Source organism: Cervus elaphus, chromosome 12 (assembly GCF_910594005.1).
Source record: "Cervus elaphus chromosome 12, mCerEla1.1, whole genome shotgun sequence".
Lineage (NCBI taxonomy): Eukaryota > Metazoa > Chordata > Mammalia > Artiodactyla > Cervidae > Cervus > Cervus elaphus.
This window is the reverse complement of record NC_057826.1, coordinates 27,039,421-27,056,652: the sequence shown is the minus strand read 5'-3', so window position 1 is coordinate 27,056,652 and position 17,232 is coordinate 27,039,421. Positions and strand designations below refer to the sequence as shown.

At 38.9% G+C, this 17,232-nt stretch overlaps 1 protein-coding gene across 1 annotated transcript in view; it reads right to left on the bottom strand.

Annotated features, from left to right (window-relative positions):
• The window catches only part of KCNH5 (potassium voltage-gated channel subfamily H member 5), a 348,488-nt gene that overhangs the window by 247,405 nt on the left and 83,851 nt on the right, over positions 1-17,232 (bottom strand). Inside the window, exon 7 of the mRNA XM_043920302.1 lies at positions 9,035-9,461. Within this exon, the coding sequence (XP_043776237.1) occupies positions 9,035-9,461 (427 nt within the window). The remainder of the gene's footprint in view (positions 1-9,034; positions 9,462-17,232) is intronic.

Here is a 17,232-nt window from a genome sequence, read left to right as displayed (position 1 = left end):
ACTGGGTTTCCTCTCTCCCAATTAAACCCAGGCCGTTTTCACATTTGTAGTTTTTGTTTTCCTTTGTTTTACTTTTAAAGACTTACTTTGCATGGCATCCTACCAGGACAGATTCTGATCATTATAGACCCCATGAGTCAGGCTGCTTCAATTGGCAACTAAGCAGGCAACAATGGAAAAAGTGAAAACTGTTTTTACATAAAATAAATACTCAAGCATTTATAGTTCTTTGAAATAGGCTGTTAACATGTTTATTAACATGTAAAACATTTTATAATATATTAAAACAAAACAAAGCAAATGAAAACAAATTTTTGGTTGAACATAATTTATGGCAAAAAGTTATCTAAAACATTCTTATTTTGTTTCTTTTTGATCACTCACCTAGAGCCAGACATCCTGGAATGTGAAGTCAAGTGGGCCTTAGAAAGCATCACTACGAACAAAGCTAGTGGGTGTGATGGAATTCCAGTTGAGCTATTTCAAATCCTGAAACATGACGCTGTGAAAGTGCTCTACTCAATATGCAAGCAAATTTGGAAAACTCAGCAGTGGCCACAGGACTGGAAAAGGTCCATTTTCATTCCAATCCCTAAGAAAAGCAATCCCAAAGAATGCTCAAACTACCACACAATTGCACTCATCTCACATGCTAGTAAAGTAATGCTCAAAATTCTCCAAGCCAGGCTTCAGCAATACATGAACCGTGAACTTCCAGATGTTCAAGCTGGTTTTAGAAAAGGCAGAGGAACCAGAGATCAAATTGCCAATATCTGCTGGATCATCGAAAAAGCAAGAGAGTTCCAAAAAAACATCTATTTCTGCTTTACTGACTACGCCAAAGCCTTCGACTGTGTGGATCACAATAAACTGTGGAAAATTCTGAAGGAGATGGGAATACCAGACCACCTGACCTGCCTCTTGAGAAACCTGTATGCAGGTCAGGAAGCAACAGTTAGAACCGGACATGGAACAACAGACCGGTTCCAAACAGGAAAAAGAGTATGTCAAAGCTGTATGTTGTCACCCTGCTTATTTAACTTATATGCAGAGTACATCATGAGAAACGCTGGGCTGGAAGAAGCACAAGCTGGAATTAAGGTTGCCGGGAGAAATATCAATAACCTCAGATATGCAGATGACACCACCCTTATGGCAGAAAGTGAAGAGGAACTAAAAAGCCTCTTGATGAAAGTGAAAGAGGAGAGTGAAAAAGTTGCCTTAAAGCTCAACATTCAGAAAACTAAGATCATGGCATCTGGTCCCATCACTGCATGGGAAATAGATGGGGAGACGGTGGAAACAGTGTCAGACTTTATTTTTTTGCACTCTAAAATCACTGCAGATGGTGACTGCAGCCATGAAATTAAAAGATGCTTACTCTTTGGAAGGAAAGTTATGACCAACCTAGATAGCATATTAAAAAGCAGAGACATTACTTTGCCAACAAAGGTCCGTCTAGTCAAGGCTATGGTTTTTTCAGTGGTCATGTATGGATGTGAGAGTTGAACTGTGAAGAAAGCTGAGCACCGAAGAATTGATGCTTTTGAACTGTGGTGTTGGAGAAGACTCTTGAGAGTCCCTTGGACTGCAAGGATATCAAAACTGTTAATCTTAAAAGAAATCAGTCCTGAATATTCATTGGAAGGACTGATGCTGAAGCTGAAACTCCAATACTTTGGCCACCTCATGCGAAGAGTTGACTCATTGGAAAAGACCCTGATGCTTGGAGGGATTGGGAGTAGGAGGAGAAGGGGATGACAGAGGATGAGATGGCTGGATGGCATCACTGACTCAATGGGCATGAGTTTGAGTAAACTCTGGGAATTTGTGATGGACAGGGAGGCCTGGCGTGCTGCGATTCATGGGGTCGCAAAGAGTCGGACACGACTGAGCAACTGAACTGAACTGAATGAAAAACACAAGTGTATAGTTTTTTACAATGGTTGTAATAAGCTAAAACACAATTTATGTGATTATTTAGTAATGAAGCAAGAGCTAAGCAATTGTTTTCTTGATACATCTGTCAGGGGAGTGTGTAATTTCCTTGGTTCTGTCTCGCCACAGCAAAAATTTGAAGCGACAGACAGACCAGTGTTACAGCTCCGTGTTATAGCTCAGTTTTATTTGGCAAGCAAAGGAAAATACATCCTTGAGGCCTGTGGGTGGGCTGACCCAAAAGACGCAAAGAGAAGAGAAGCTCTGGCTCAATTTTGGCTCCTCTTTTCATGTTTTTATCCTCCCCCTGAGCCTGCCCTATGTAAATTAGGATGCCAAGAGGGCTGTTTGTTTTACCTGAGGTCCTTACTATGGTCCTCAGACCTTCCTTTGTTCTATTTTCACGGGCTTTTCCCTTCTTTGTCTTTTAGCCACAGCCATTTTGGAGTCCTTTTTTCTATTCTAACTACCTAACACATCTTTAAAAGAGGATCCATAAAAATATTAGGCAAAAAGGATAATTATATCAGAAAATTCTATAACTCATATTTCTTTGTTTTATAGCAATCAAAACAAGTCATTAGCATACGAAGGTGTTTTCTGAATAGAAAAGCAAAATTAGTCTGCTAATCTTCAGAAAAAGAAAGTTAATAGGGGCTCAATAATAAGATTATGTGAATGAAATGGAATAGAAAGCATTTAAGGAAGGCATCATTAAGTATTTACTGAGCAAATTGGCAGAGATTACCCACATCTTGATCTAAAAAAGAAAAGGTATGCTATTCTTCACAACTACTGCAGAACTAAACTTTGAAAATGCTCTTTTCCACAAAAGCCCTTTAGTGGTGATTAGTGAATATTAGCAGAGTAGTTAGGTTCGTTCATGATTAGACAGAGGAATGAGGAGGAGCTGACCATCATGGGGTAGTAATGGCTGCTACCAGAACCAAGGGGTACACTCAAGGCAGACAGCATAGCCGAAAAGATAAACCTGAGAAAAAGAACAAATGGTAGTAGACCTATGTAAGAAACAACCCTTCCAGATCTGGAATCTGAGCAGGAGCAAAGGTAAGAACACTAGATTTAAGCCTAAGAAATCCCTAGGTAGCAGAAAAGAGAAATACCCTGGGACACTGCTGACACAGAAGGTATCAAGAGGAAACAGAAGGTGCCTGGGGTTGAAGGGAGGCCATGGTCATAAACTATGATATCAACAAGGAGAATCTTGAGACTGTGGTCCAGGACAGAGTTCACAAAATTCAGCATCAAGGCGAAAGAACTGAGGAGTCTGAGAAGACAGGCCATTAGAGAAAGAAGAAGGTTCAGAAAGGTTCTAGGAACTGGAATTGCTGCCATTTAAATTTTTAAACTTTGCTGGAAGGCACAAAAGTTTCAGGTGGCTTTCTCCAGAAAAAAAGAATCTATCATTTACAAGTAGTGATTACTTTCTCAACAGAAAATAGGCAGTTGGTATCTCCATCAACCTTCTGAAAAACATCTTTGTCAGTTATTGAGTTATAATGTTACAAGTGGTACTTCTCAAGCAGCCAGCACAGATTGACTGGAATCCTAGCACAACTTAAAGCACAAACCTGTTTTTTATCTCCTTCTTCCCTTCCTCCCCTTGTCGATCACACACACACACACGCGCATACAATCTCTGGATAAGTCTGAGGCTGATAACACTTCTTAGGTTCTAAAAACACTTCCTAGGTTTGTTTTCCTCTGTTTTCCTTGGTGCTGTCACAGGAAAATAATTATATTGGAAAAAACTTATGCTAAGAACACAAACAGCTGCAACAGCCAAATTTGGATTTGGCTGATATTTTGTACACGTGTGTCTAATAAGATTTGGAATTGTGGGAAGTTACTGTAACACTTCATGGCGCTTAACAGTTTTCAATCATCTTCTTGGGTTGTTTCAAAGGAAGCATGCCATGAAATTACCAAAGACCCAAGGACTAAGAAGGAAATTAAAAGGCATCTCCTTGGAACACTCTGGCTACAGAAGATGGATTTTTTTTCAGAGGCACAAAAAGAAAACCAAGCTCAAAAGATATCAGAAATTGGTTTATTCAGGTTTGAAAGGAGATACAGCAGAAACTCAAGAAGGAAAAGAATCCACTTTTTGCCCAGATCTTCATCTTGAAATTAAGACAGGAACTGAAGAGGAGACAGGAGAAAGAAATGTTGACACAGCAATATAATTGGCTATACATGAATTAGGGAAGAAGGAGGCCAACAGTGAACTAAATGAAGTTTTGAAAACTCAACTGAATCTATGTGAAAATTTCTAGAGATGCTAGTTTCAGAAGGTAGTTGGTAGAAAACAAAAACTACGGTGGGAGAAATGGTTCTTGGTGATTCTACTGCCTCACCTCTCAGAACTTATTATCAGGCCACATGAGAAACTTAAGGCTGGGACAACCCATGGACAGAAGAGCCTGGCAGGCTACAGTCCATGAGGTCATGAAAGAATCGGACAGGACTTAACTAAAAAACAAGAGCAGCAATCCAGCTGAAGTAGCTGCCTCCCCACCACAGGCCCACAATGCAGGTGAGCTCAGCAGGCTTTCACAAAGGAGTCATGGCTAAAATTCAGTGCGCATTCTTCTGGCATGTGGGTTCATCAGCGATCCAAATGGGGTGGATTCAAGGACTGGAGGTTTTCATTATGATCATCAGGGACATCTTCAACTTCATTCATCATACAAACAAATTTTGATTGGGCACAGCATTAAGAACTGTTTAGAAGTTGAGTATATAGAGAGTATATGATGTTGAAGCTGAAACTCCAATACTTTGGCCACCTGATGCGAAGAGATGACTCATTTGAAAAGACCCTGATGCTGGCAAAGATTGAGACAGGAGGAGAAGGGGACCGCGGAGGATGAGATGGTTGGATGGCATCACCAACTTGATGGACATGAATTTGGGTAAACTCTGGGAGTTGGTGATGGACAGAGAGGCCTGGCGTGCTGCGGTTCATGGGGTCACAGAGTCAGACACGACTGAGTGACTGAAGTGAACTGATATAGAGACCAAAAAAAAAAAAAAAGGCCATACTGTCATGGAGTTTACATTTTGAAGAAAAGGAAAACAGAGTAAACATGGTTTCAGGCCTTGTAGATACAATAAAGAATAGATTAAAGGGAAGAGAATAAGAGTGATTGGCATGGCAGTGGGTAGCACTGAGAAGAATTTCTGGAGAGGTGGTTTGAATGGCGACCTGCCTGAATTGGGGCATAAGTCAGGGGAGGGGGTTATAAGCAGTGGGGGAAGCAGTACAGGAGCCTGAGACAGTACTGTTTTCTGACGTGTACAGCAATACGGTTGGCATGGTTTGAGTAGGACAAGCAAGAGTGGGAATGGTAAAAAGTGAGGTGAGAGAAGCAGGTGAGGGCCAGACGATTAAAGCTTTGATTGAAGGGGTGGGGGATCAGAATTTTATTTTACATGCATTGTAAAACACTGGAAGACTCTGAACACAGGAACAATATGTCCTTACTTTCTGAGTTGAGATTATGAATCAAGGGTAAAAATAGGAGCAACATATAGGAGATTACTAGTTGATCTTGGATGGTAAGCTACAGAAGTGGGGCGAAATAATCAAATATACTTTGATGGTAAAGTCAACAAGACTTGTTATGAATAGATGTAATACATAAGAAAAACAGGAATCTAAGATGATTCCCAGGTTTGGGGTCTGAGAAACAAGGTGAATAATAGTGTCCTTCAGCTGTATATAGATTTTATTTTTCTGTTATTGTCTTGTTGAAAAATTAAACTACATTAATATGTCCACTCTGATAAATAGTTTGACAAGTTATTTTTGAAAAACAGAACACTACTTGTCTAAGAAATCTCTTTTCTGGATTTTTACCCCAGAGAACTGAAAAGTTATGTCCAAACAAAAAACTATACACAAACAAGGTATGCTATTCTCCACAACTGCTTCAGAACTAAACTTTGAAAATGTTCTTTTTCACAAAAGCCCTTTAGCAATGAATTTAGTGAATTTGTTTATTATAATAACCAAAAACTGGAAATTATCAAAATGCCCTTCAATGGATGAATGATTAAGCAGCAATATATCCAAACCATGAAATACTGCTCAGGAATAAGAAGGAACAAACTATTAATACATTCAACCACTTAGATGGATTTCGAGACTTATGCTGAGTGGAAAAGACCAATTTCAGAAAACCACATTTTGCATGATTCCACTTATGTAACATTTTCAAAATCACAAAATTATATAGATAAAGAACAGATCAGCAGTTGCCAGGGTTAGGGAGGCTTGGGGGAAGGGGTGAGTGTGACATGAAGGAGATCTTTGAGGTAACAGAAAAATTTTGTGTTTTGATATCAGTGGTGGTTACAGGAATCCACAAATGTGATAATACAACACAGAGCTATCCACACACTGTATCACAGCCAGTGTTGATGTTGTACTAGAGCCCTATAAGATATAACTATTGTAGGAAACTAAGGGAAGAGCACAAAAGTCCTCACTATTCTATCTTTTTTTTGGGGGGGGGAGTTAAATTTCTTTTTCTTTTTTTTCCCCATTTATTTTTATAAGTTGGAGGCTAATTACTTTACAATATTGTGGTGGTTTTTGCCATACATTGACATGAATCAGCCATGGGTTTACATGTATTCCCCATCCTGACTCCCCCTCCCACCTCCCTCCCCACCCCATCCCTCTGGGTCTTCCCAGTGCACCAGCCCCAAGCACTTGTCTCATGCATCCAACCTGGGCTGGTGATCTGTTTCACTCTTGATAATATATATGTTTCGATGCTGTTCTCTCAAAACATCCCATCCTCGCCTTTTCCCACAGAGTCCAAAAGTCTGTTCTGTACATCTGTGTCTCTTTTTCTGTTTTGCATATAGGGTTATTGTTACCATCTTTCTAAATTCCATATATATGCGTTAGTATATCTGGTCTTTATCTTTCTGGCTTACTTCACTCTGTATAATGGGCTCCAGTTTCACCCATCTCATTAGAACTGATTCAAATGTATTCTTTTTAATGGCTGAGTAATATTCCATGGTGTATATGTACCACAGCTTCCTTATCCATTCATCTGCTGATGGGCATCTAGGTTGCTTCCATGTCCTGGCTATTATAAACAGTGCTTCAGTGAACATTGGGGTGCATGTGTCTCTTTCAGATCTGGTTTCCTTGGTGTGTATGCCCAGAAGGGGTAGGGAGGTGGGAAGGAGGCTCTAACAGAAACAAACACAACATTGTAAAGAAATTTAACTAAAACAAAAAAAGAAAACTGGAGTTAAATTTCTTTACAATGTTGTGTTTGCTTCTGTTGTACAAAAAGAACCAGCCGTACGTATACACACATCCCCTCCCTCTTGAGCCTCCTTCCCACCTCCCGACCCCCACATCCCATTCCTCTAGGTTATCACAGAGCACCAAACCGAGCTCCCTGATCTATACAGCAGGTTCCCACCATCTACCTACGTAACACACACAGTGTATAAATGTCACTCTTACTCTCCCAATTTGTCTTATCCTTCCCTTCCACTAGACGATCTTTGCAAATTTCAGTGAATCTATAATTACTTCAAAATGAATTCTTTTTCTACTTAACCATGCTCAAGTATAAGGCAAAATGCATTATATAAATATTAAAAAGTAGTATAATAATAAATACTACATCTGACAAAATGTTGTCTTCTGAATTTATAAAGCACCTCTTCTGCCAATACATCTTATCACTTTCAGTATGTAGGCAGCAGTTCAATTAAGAGATCATCAAGATCTCTTGTGAGAACATTTTCCTCCTAAAAGCCTGTGGAGCAAACATCCCTTGGAACTGACACTCTACCTCTCATACTTTTAAGCAGCAAAGAGAACCTGTGTGTTCTTGTTTCTGTACCCAATTAAAAGAGTATGGAAAACAAAACACTGTTAACATCAGTGTCCAATAACTTGCAGACATTCTGAACTCTGCAAATTACCTTGTTTAGACCCAATATACTGACCTTTCACAAATCAACTGACATTCCTAGACTCTAACATTTTTCCCATTCAGTTCAGTTCAGTTCAGTTGCTCAGTCGTGTCCGACTCTTTACAACCCCATGAACTGCAGCACGCCAGGCCTCCCTGTTCATCACCCATTAATGTCAAAATATAAAACTGTATAACATGGAATCTCAAAAAGGATGGCTTAGACCAAAAACAATTAATATGACCCAGAGGCTACATAGTAACACTAATCATAACTTCAGTCCTGAAGGTCTCAGAACTAGGCTTGGATAAATCATCCAAGTCAATGCGACACATGGTGTATATGGTGGTGAAGTCCCCCTCAAAATCTCCTTTTTCAACAGCTTCTTTTGTATATATTTCCTTAATGTTTTGATCTCCTGTATTGTCCAATCTCAGTCTGATGGTGGTGATAGAATACCTGGTCCTTCACTCCTGTAGAGAAGCATCCTACTCCCAAGAACATCATCAAGTCATTTAGTACTCAGGTCTGCATGCCTCATCCTAGACACATTCATCATTGCCGAATGCACTGACAATCACTAATCCTTTCATTCTCTCATATTGGCATATATTCCACCTAGAATTCTGTAATGAAGACTAGATTTATAAACACTTTTATTAGTCTAAACTGTACAAACCTACATAAGACTGTTAACTAAAACATTTCTAAATAGGCTATCTCACATCACATCCTGTCTACTTTTCAGAATTTAAAGCACTGCCAACAAAACCTATGGAACATGCCAGACACTGTTTTTCTTGATGTTGCTCTTCCTTTAGAAATAGCTATGCTGGGTACAATGCTATAAACAGAATTAAATCAAAGAGATACCATTCTGATTTTTTTTATCACTCCATTCATACTGTTTTTCAGGTGCTAATACATCCTAAAGAGTAAAATATATATCAGTTTGCATTTCTCTTTTCTAAGGCTGAATAAAAATTAAAGCAAGGTAAATGAAATGGATTGAATATCCTTCTGAAGACAAAGTAGTTTCATTTTACTTCTATCCAAGATTGGAGCTGGAGAGCTGCCAACAATAATACTTTAAAAAAAAAAAAAAAGAAAAGATACTTACAGCCAACCATCATCATGGCCACTGAAAACATCTTCTCCACATCTGTGGTAGGAGCTATGTTTCCAAATCCTATGGTTGTAAGGCTTGTCATGGTAAAGTAGAGAGAGGATACATACAGGGAATCCTTGCTGGGTCCTCCTTCCCACATCCCTGCACTGGTGTTGTACCGATATGGAGTCCCAATGCTCAAGGCCAGCTGGTAGAGCCAACTGTCTATTTGGATGGTGTTCGTGACTTCGTCGATGACCTCGTAGTCCCCAATGCTGTACCATATGCAGGCCAGCCAGTGAGCAACTAGTCCAAACACACAAACCAGGAGCACAAGGACGGCGGCTCCATACTCCAGGTAGTGGTCCAGTTTCCTGGCAACACGGCCCAGTCTCAAGAGACGCACCACTTTTAAAGAACTGAAGAGACTGCTGATTCCCTGAATCAAAGAAAGGAAATGATACAACGCTTTCAGAAAAGCAAAGGCTGGTGAAAACAAAACAATGGCTCACCTTAATGAACTCAAGCACAATTTATATACTAAGAACATACACATACATAATACAGCTCTGACTTTAAGCCAACAAAAAGGTTTAAATGATAAAGAAAGTTTTTACATGCAGATTCCTTCCCACCAGGAAATAAGATATTTGTGAATTATTAGATTTACAAAAAACTTTCATTAGGTAAGACCCAGTTTATTTTCATAAGGGGAGTATAAATAGCACAGAGAAAAACCAAAGAAGAAAATAGCTCAGATGCAATACACAGAGTATAGAAATAGGGTGATAAATTCAGATCTTTCATTTCTTCTCCTTGTAAAATGTTTCCTCTACTCTAAAAGATTTTATTTTATTTCTTACTTTATAAATGCTACGAACAGCAAAACTTCTGAAAAATGGAATCCTAGTTTTACTGTCAAGAAACAGGAAATATTTCTGCGTATATTAGGAGAATGAGCAAATGTCACTGATGCTTCCACCACCTCCTGCCAGTTATGAAAATCACTACATTTGTAGAGCTGTGAAAAAGTGAAGAGTTGAACCTAGAATGGGATACCTATGAAATCCTATCATCCTCTAGCAATAATCATAGAAAAGAACACTATAAGGGAATAGCAGCAAGAAGATTCATATTTTGTTGAGAAGCTCAAAATACCAAATAGAGAATTATCCAAATGGAAACACAGCATAGACTTTTTTCAGTCCATGAAGTTCCCAAAGTTACTTCTTTTGCAAAGCATGCAATAAGCCACTCAGAGAGGTTAACGTCATTCCTGGTGCAGAAGAGGAAGACAAAACAGTGACCCAGGACCCTCTCATCTGATCATCACCTCAGTTCTCACAGAGTCCATGACTTCCTTAGGCTAATTCTGTCTCCCAGAGGGGAGACAAGGAATCTAACATAACCTGAAAGTGAAGTAAAAGCATCAGCTATTCAGTTGTGTCCAACCCTTTGTGACTCCATGGACTGTAGCCCACCAGGCTCCTCTGTCCCTGGAATTCTCCAGGCAATAACACTGGAATGGGTAGCCATTCCCTTCTCCAGAGGATCTTCCCAACCCAGGGATCAAACCCAGGTCTTCTAAATTGCAGGTAGATTCTTTACCTAATCTGAGCTTAATTCTGACCAATATAGAAGAACTTGGTAAAGCAGAACAGATGAAATATTAATAAGACTCTAATTATGGCACTGTATAGTTACAGTGAAAAAGGTTAAGAACGCATTTTATTATACTCTATATGATGGTATATGTTTGAAATTTTGCAAAAGAAAAATGTGAAATAGATTGAGTGAAAACAAAGAGAAGTACAAACAGGAGACCTAGCGGAAGCAAAAGAGGAACAGGAGTATCCTGTCTCAGTTTTCTGTCTCAAGCTCAATATCCTTAGGCCTGGCTCTATTTAGATTCCTACTCTCAAAGGCTGTGGCATATACACAGCCTTAAATCAATTCTTATTTCACTTGAACATTTGGGGGAGGGGAGATATTGAACTTCAAACAGTTCGAGAGGATGGCATTAATAAAATTCAGATAATGAATGGCATCATTCAGTGATATGAGATGTTGAGAGGCAAGAAGATTCAAGAGAGTCTGGAAGCTCTCAAAACAAAGGAACTATGTAATCATGAACAAGAAGACCAAAATAAGTATTTATCAAGCATTTCTATATGTCAGGCTATGAGTTGGGCCCTGGGGACATTTAGACAAATATGCCTTGCTTCTGCTCTAAAGAAACCTATAGTCAAAATGCATGAACTTAAACAGGGTTAAATTAAAAAATAAACACAGTGCTGTAAATGTTTTCTTCCACTTGGCTCCAATTTTTTAAAGAACCGTGGTACTTCTATTTAAATACTACAGAGAAAACTTATTTCTACCATAATTTTTTTTTCTAAAAACAAAGGAAAAAGACACAGAAACTTTATCCCCAAATCAAACTAAAAAATAGTCACAACCTTCAGCTAGACTGTAAAGAATCAGGACCTACCAGAATTAGGGCCAAATGAGGGAAGAACATACTCTCTTGACCTCTGATGCAGGCAGATCTCTACAAGAGGAGGTGATCCACCCTGAGGACCACCTGCTCTAGACTCCAAACAATCAAAAGGCACCATTTTCTGTAGACATGTTCAATATCATTTCAATATTACAAAATACTTGGTAAGAATCGTAAAGAGTTCTATGATACCACTTCCTCCTAGATCTTAGTCAGCTCCCCACTGACATCTCTTGCAAAATCATTTTCTGGAGCTAGCTTTATCCCTGTTTCTATTATGCATTAGGATTCTCAATACAATTACCCTCAACCTCTCCGGGTTGATTTACTGCCTATCCATCTTTCAACTGACTTCAATACATGAAGGATTCACAGCACAAAACTTAGCACAAAACTCTTTCCCTAAGTTCCCGATACAGAAGCCAAATGCCTGCTGCACATTTCCATTTAGGTATTCCATAGGTGTTCAACAGGTAAACGTCCCAAAGGGAATCTCGTTTTCCCTGAATCAGTTCTTCATCTGCTTCTCTTGTGAACAATATCACTATGAACCCCACCCCCTTTCCTGCCACACTCAGACAGTTATCAAGCTTTGAGGATCTCAGCATTCAAACTTCTCAAAATAAATCTCAATAAATCTGTCAAAAAATGTCCCTTCTTTCCCATTCCCAAGGTCATGTCTTGGTTATGGCTTCATAGTGTTCCTCCCTGTGTGACAGAAAAAGGCTCTCCATCAGTCACCCCAACTCCATTCTCACTGCTTTTACTTATCTGATCACCCTGGAGAGGCTAGCCTGGTATTGTTTTATATTACATATATATATATATATATATGTATGTATATGTATGTATATATGCGTATATATATATATATATATATACACAAAATCATGTCCCTCTCTGACCTAAAATCTTTGGTGTTAGCTCATTACATAAAGGATTAAGAGTTTATTCCTTACTCCTTACTGTGACATGAGAAGTTCTTCAGGACCTTGCATCTGTCTATCTGGTCAGCATCTCCGCCAGCAATTCCTCCCCATGCTATCTCGGCTCACGCCATGCTCAGCTATGTATAGCTCCCAGAGTGCCCGTGCTCTTCATGCCACACTATAAGTTGTTCTCTCTGCTTAAAGCACCCTTCCCTCCCACTGTCTTGATAGCCAGGGCCTTACTTAGAGTTTATGACAAAGACTCTCTCCTCCATATGCATTTCTCTGACATGTTCCTCCCCAACCTATCATCTACATGGTCATACCCACTGTGAAAGTCAGGTATTCTTCCTTTGTGTTATTATATATTCTTTGCTCATCTATATTACAATAATTATCACAATAGTACTTTATTACAAGGCTCCGTTTGTGTGACAACATGTCAGGAAATGCTAAATCACTTGAAGGACATACCTAGTATCAATTACAAAGCTTGTTGTTGATGTTATTCAGCTGCTCAGTCGTGTCCGACTATTTGTGACCCCATGGACTACAGCACACCAGGCTTCCCTGCCCTTCACCATCTTCTGGAGTTTGCTCAAACTAATGTCCATTGAGTTGGTGATGCCATCCAACCATCTCAACCTCTGTTGTCCCCTTTTCCTTCCTGCCCTCAATCTTTCCCAGCATCAGGGTCTTTTCCAATGAGTCAGCTCTTTGCATCAGGTGGCCAAAGTATTGGAACTTCAGCTTCAGCATCAGTCCTTCCAATGAATATTCAGGACTGATTTCCTTTATGATTGACGGATTTGATCTCCTTGCATTCCAAGGAATTCTCAAGAGTCTTCTCTAACACCACAGTTCAAAAGCGTCAGTTCTTAGGTACTCAGGCTTCATTATGGTCCAACTCTTACATCTGTACACACCAACAGGAAAAACCATAGCTTTGACTGTATGGACCTTGGTCAGCAAAGTAATGTCTCTGCTTTTTAATACACTGTCTAGATTTTTCATAGCTTTTCTTCCAAGGAGCAAGCATCTTTTAATTTCATGGCTGTAGTCACCGTCCACAGTGATTTTGGAGCCCAAGAAAATAAAGTCTTTTCTATTTATTTCTAAAATAAAGTGTTTCTATTGTTTCCCCATCTATATTGCATGAAGTGATGGGACCGGATGCCATGATCTTTTTTGAATGTTGAGTTTTAAGCCAGCTTTTTCACTCTCCTCTTTTGCTTTCAAGAGGCTCTTTAGTTCCTTTCACTTTCTGCCCTAAGAGTGGTATCATCTGCATATCTGAGGTTACTGATATTTCTCCTGGAAATCTTGATCCCAGCTTGTGATTCAGTCAGCCTGACATTTCACATGATGTACTCTGCATATAAGTAAAATAAGCAGGAAGACAATCTACAGCCTTGAAACATTCCTTTCCCAATTTTGAACCATGTTGTTCCACGTCCAGTTCTAAGTTTTGCTTTTTGACCTGCATGCAGGTTTCTCAGGAGGCAGGTAAGGTGGTCAGTTTACACAGTTTATTCCCATTTTTTTTTCATTTATTTTTATTAGTTGGAGGCTAATTACTTTACAGTATTGAAGTGGGTTTTGTCATACATTGACATGAATCAGCCATGGATTTACATGTATTCCCCATCCCGATCCCCCCTCCCACCTCCCTCTCTACCCGATCCCTCTGGGTCTTCCCAGTGCACCAGCTCCGAGCACTTGTCTCATGCATCCAACCTGGGCTGGTGATCTGTTTCACCCTTGATAGTATACATGTTTTGATGCTGTTCTCTCAAAACATCCCACCCTTGCCTTCTCCCACAGAGTCCAAAAGTCTGTTCTGTACATCTGTGTCTCTTTTTCTGTTTTGCATATAGGGTTATCATTACCATCTTTCTAAATTCCATATATATGTGTTAGTATACTGTAATGGCCTTTATCTTTCTGGCTTACTTCACTCTGTATAATGGGCTCCAGTTTCATCCATCTCATTAGAACTGATTCAAATGAATTCTTTTTAATGGCTGAGTAATTCCCATTTTTAAGAATATTCCACAGTTTGCCATGATCCACACAGTCAAAGCCTTTAGCATAGTCAATGAGGCAGAAGTAGATGTTTTTCTGGAATCTCTTGCTTTTTCTATGATCCAATGTATTTTGGCAATTTGGTCTCTGGTTCCTCTGCCTTTTTTTAATTAAACCCAGCTTGTACATCTGGAAGTTGTTGGTTCATGTACTGTTGAAGCCTAGCTTGGAGGATTTTGAGCATGACCTTGCTAGCATGTGAAATGAGTGCAATTGTGCATTAGTGCATTAGTTTGAACACTCTTTTGCATGGTCTTTCTTTGGTTTTGGACTGAAAACTGACCTTTTCCAGTCCTGTGGCCACTGCTGAATTTTCCAAATTTGTTAACATATTGTATTCCAAAGCTTGACTTACAGTAATATATTAAGAAATCAATATATCCAGTAATGTATGAAAAACTTTTTTACAACACAAGTATTTGTGAGTGTAATGAATTGAACGTGTCATGGGGCAGGGAGGTAGCATAGTTAACAATCCTATATGATAGGTATCACTACTAAAACATAGCCTAGAAAAATTAAGTACAATAATTTGGCTAAGTTTATGCAGCTAGTAAGAGGAGGAGCCAGGATTCAAATATAGACAGTCTCATCCACACTCCTTGCTACTAACCACTTCACTATCTGACCTCATTCTAAACCTCACTATATCTAGAGCATAATATATTATTTAACTAATCATATTAGTACCCAAGGTATTGGCTTAAACACAAGCATCCTCTAGAAGACTGAATCAAGAAGATTAAATAGCTTGCTTCCCTCTTATTCCCCTCCAGGCACAGCAGTGACCCCCTTACGGGTCTGTGAAGGCCCTAGAGCCCTGGAGAATCTACAGTTCTCTAACGTGGACCAACTCACTTCATCCTCACAATATCAGGACTCCTATCTCCACTGTTCATAGGAGGACACTGAAGCTCAGATAGGTTAAACAACCTGTCAAAAGTCACACAGCTAGCAAGGAATGGAAGCATCACTCAGACCTAGTCCTTCAGATTCTACATGCATTTCCCACAATAGCCAATGGCAGCAGTCTTCCTGTCCTCAACCACAATAATCATTGCAATAATAATCTTCCTAGAAGAGAATATCAAGTGTATCCTCCAGGGGCTCATCATAGACATTAAACACAATCTCTTCTACTGGCCTTCAAGGTCTACAAGCCCATCTCTAATCTGCTGGGTCATTTCCAACCATGATTTTGCTGAACAATAATGTTCCAGTCAAACCAAACTTTTTGCTCTCAAAAACAACCCCAAAATTTCACCTTTTAATTTGTCCACAATAGCCCTTTCATCTACTTATGAAACCAGAAACTGTTATTCAAAATAAGTAATATAGAAAAAAGGAAGTTTGCTTTATTTAGAAAGTTTTTTTTCCAACTATATCATTCTCCATTGTTTTGTATCCAAAAAAAATTTACTGAAATCACTATAATCAAAATTCAAAGTTAAATGACTTTCTTTTAAAACTTGACAAAATACTTAAAACTTGAAACAATCCAAATGTCCATCTCTGGTAGAATTGATTTTAAAAATCATTGCATGTTCACTCGACAAAATACTATCCAGAAATAAACATGAACAAACTATAATTATATGAAATAACAAGAATAAATCTAAGAAGTGTCATATTGAACAAGAGTATATACTGCATTCCATTTATAAAAGTTTAAAAACAAATGGAACTACTCTTAGGGATTAGAAGTCATTAGAAGTCAAAGTGGCTTTCTTTCTTTGGGGAGGGATTGTGACTATGTAAGGCCTGAATGGGCTCTGTCAATATTCTGTTTCCTAATATGGCATTACTAGGAATTACTAGATGTGTTTGCTTTGTGAAAATCCCTCAAACTCTACTTATGATTGTAAGATTGATGGAATTTTTAACGTATAGTGTATTTATATAGCAGGAAAAAAGTGTTAAGAAAAATCCATTAGTCATTGTTGTGTTGTTAAGGTTAACATTTCACCACAGTACATAATCTGGATTAATGATTTCTTCTGCATCATATGATTTGGAGAGAGGGGAAGAGGAGTCACATTCAACTCAATCCAAAATAAGATTTTACTTATTTTATAACTCACCCTCATAAACTTCAGATTGGGTCTCAAATTATACTTAATCCCCTGTCGGGAATTTTAATTTAATCCATGTGGTAATACTGGATACCTTGATTGTCCAAAATAAAAATCACTTCCTTCTGTACTACCACCTATTTATAACAAGCTCTTGATTCTGTACTTTCCACCAGTTTTGTCTGCTCATTCATTTTCTGCTTAATTTCACTGCACGCTTTCCAATTTTTTCTGTGCCTTCATCTGTACTCCAGTGGCATTCTGCCTCTATCCCAATCTCTGAGCTCTTAGCTCACAAATCCCTGGGGTTCCACTGGTGGAAGAGAATATCAAACACATCAAATGCATAATAGAACACAGCGGGGCTAATGGAGAACTTTCCATCATCTGCCTTCCCTTCTAGCCAATTTCCCTACTTGACAAGCCCCTTAAGCCATGAGAGCACAAAGAACAATATCCTGGAGATATCTCGGTGTTATTTACTCTTCAAGGTATTTTTGTGGATTCCCACATTAAAAGTACATGGGGTGTCATCAGCATAAAAATAATGCCTTGCAATGATAAATCCATTTAAAATACAAATCAATTCTCTCATCTGAGTCAAGGATAATAGATAACTCAGCT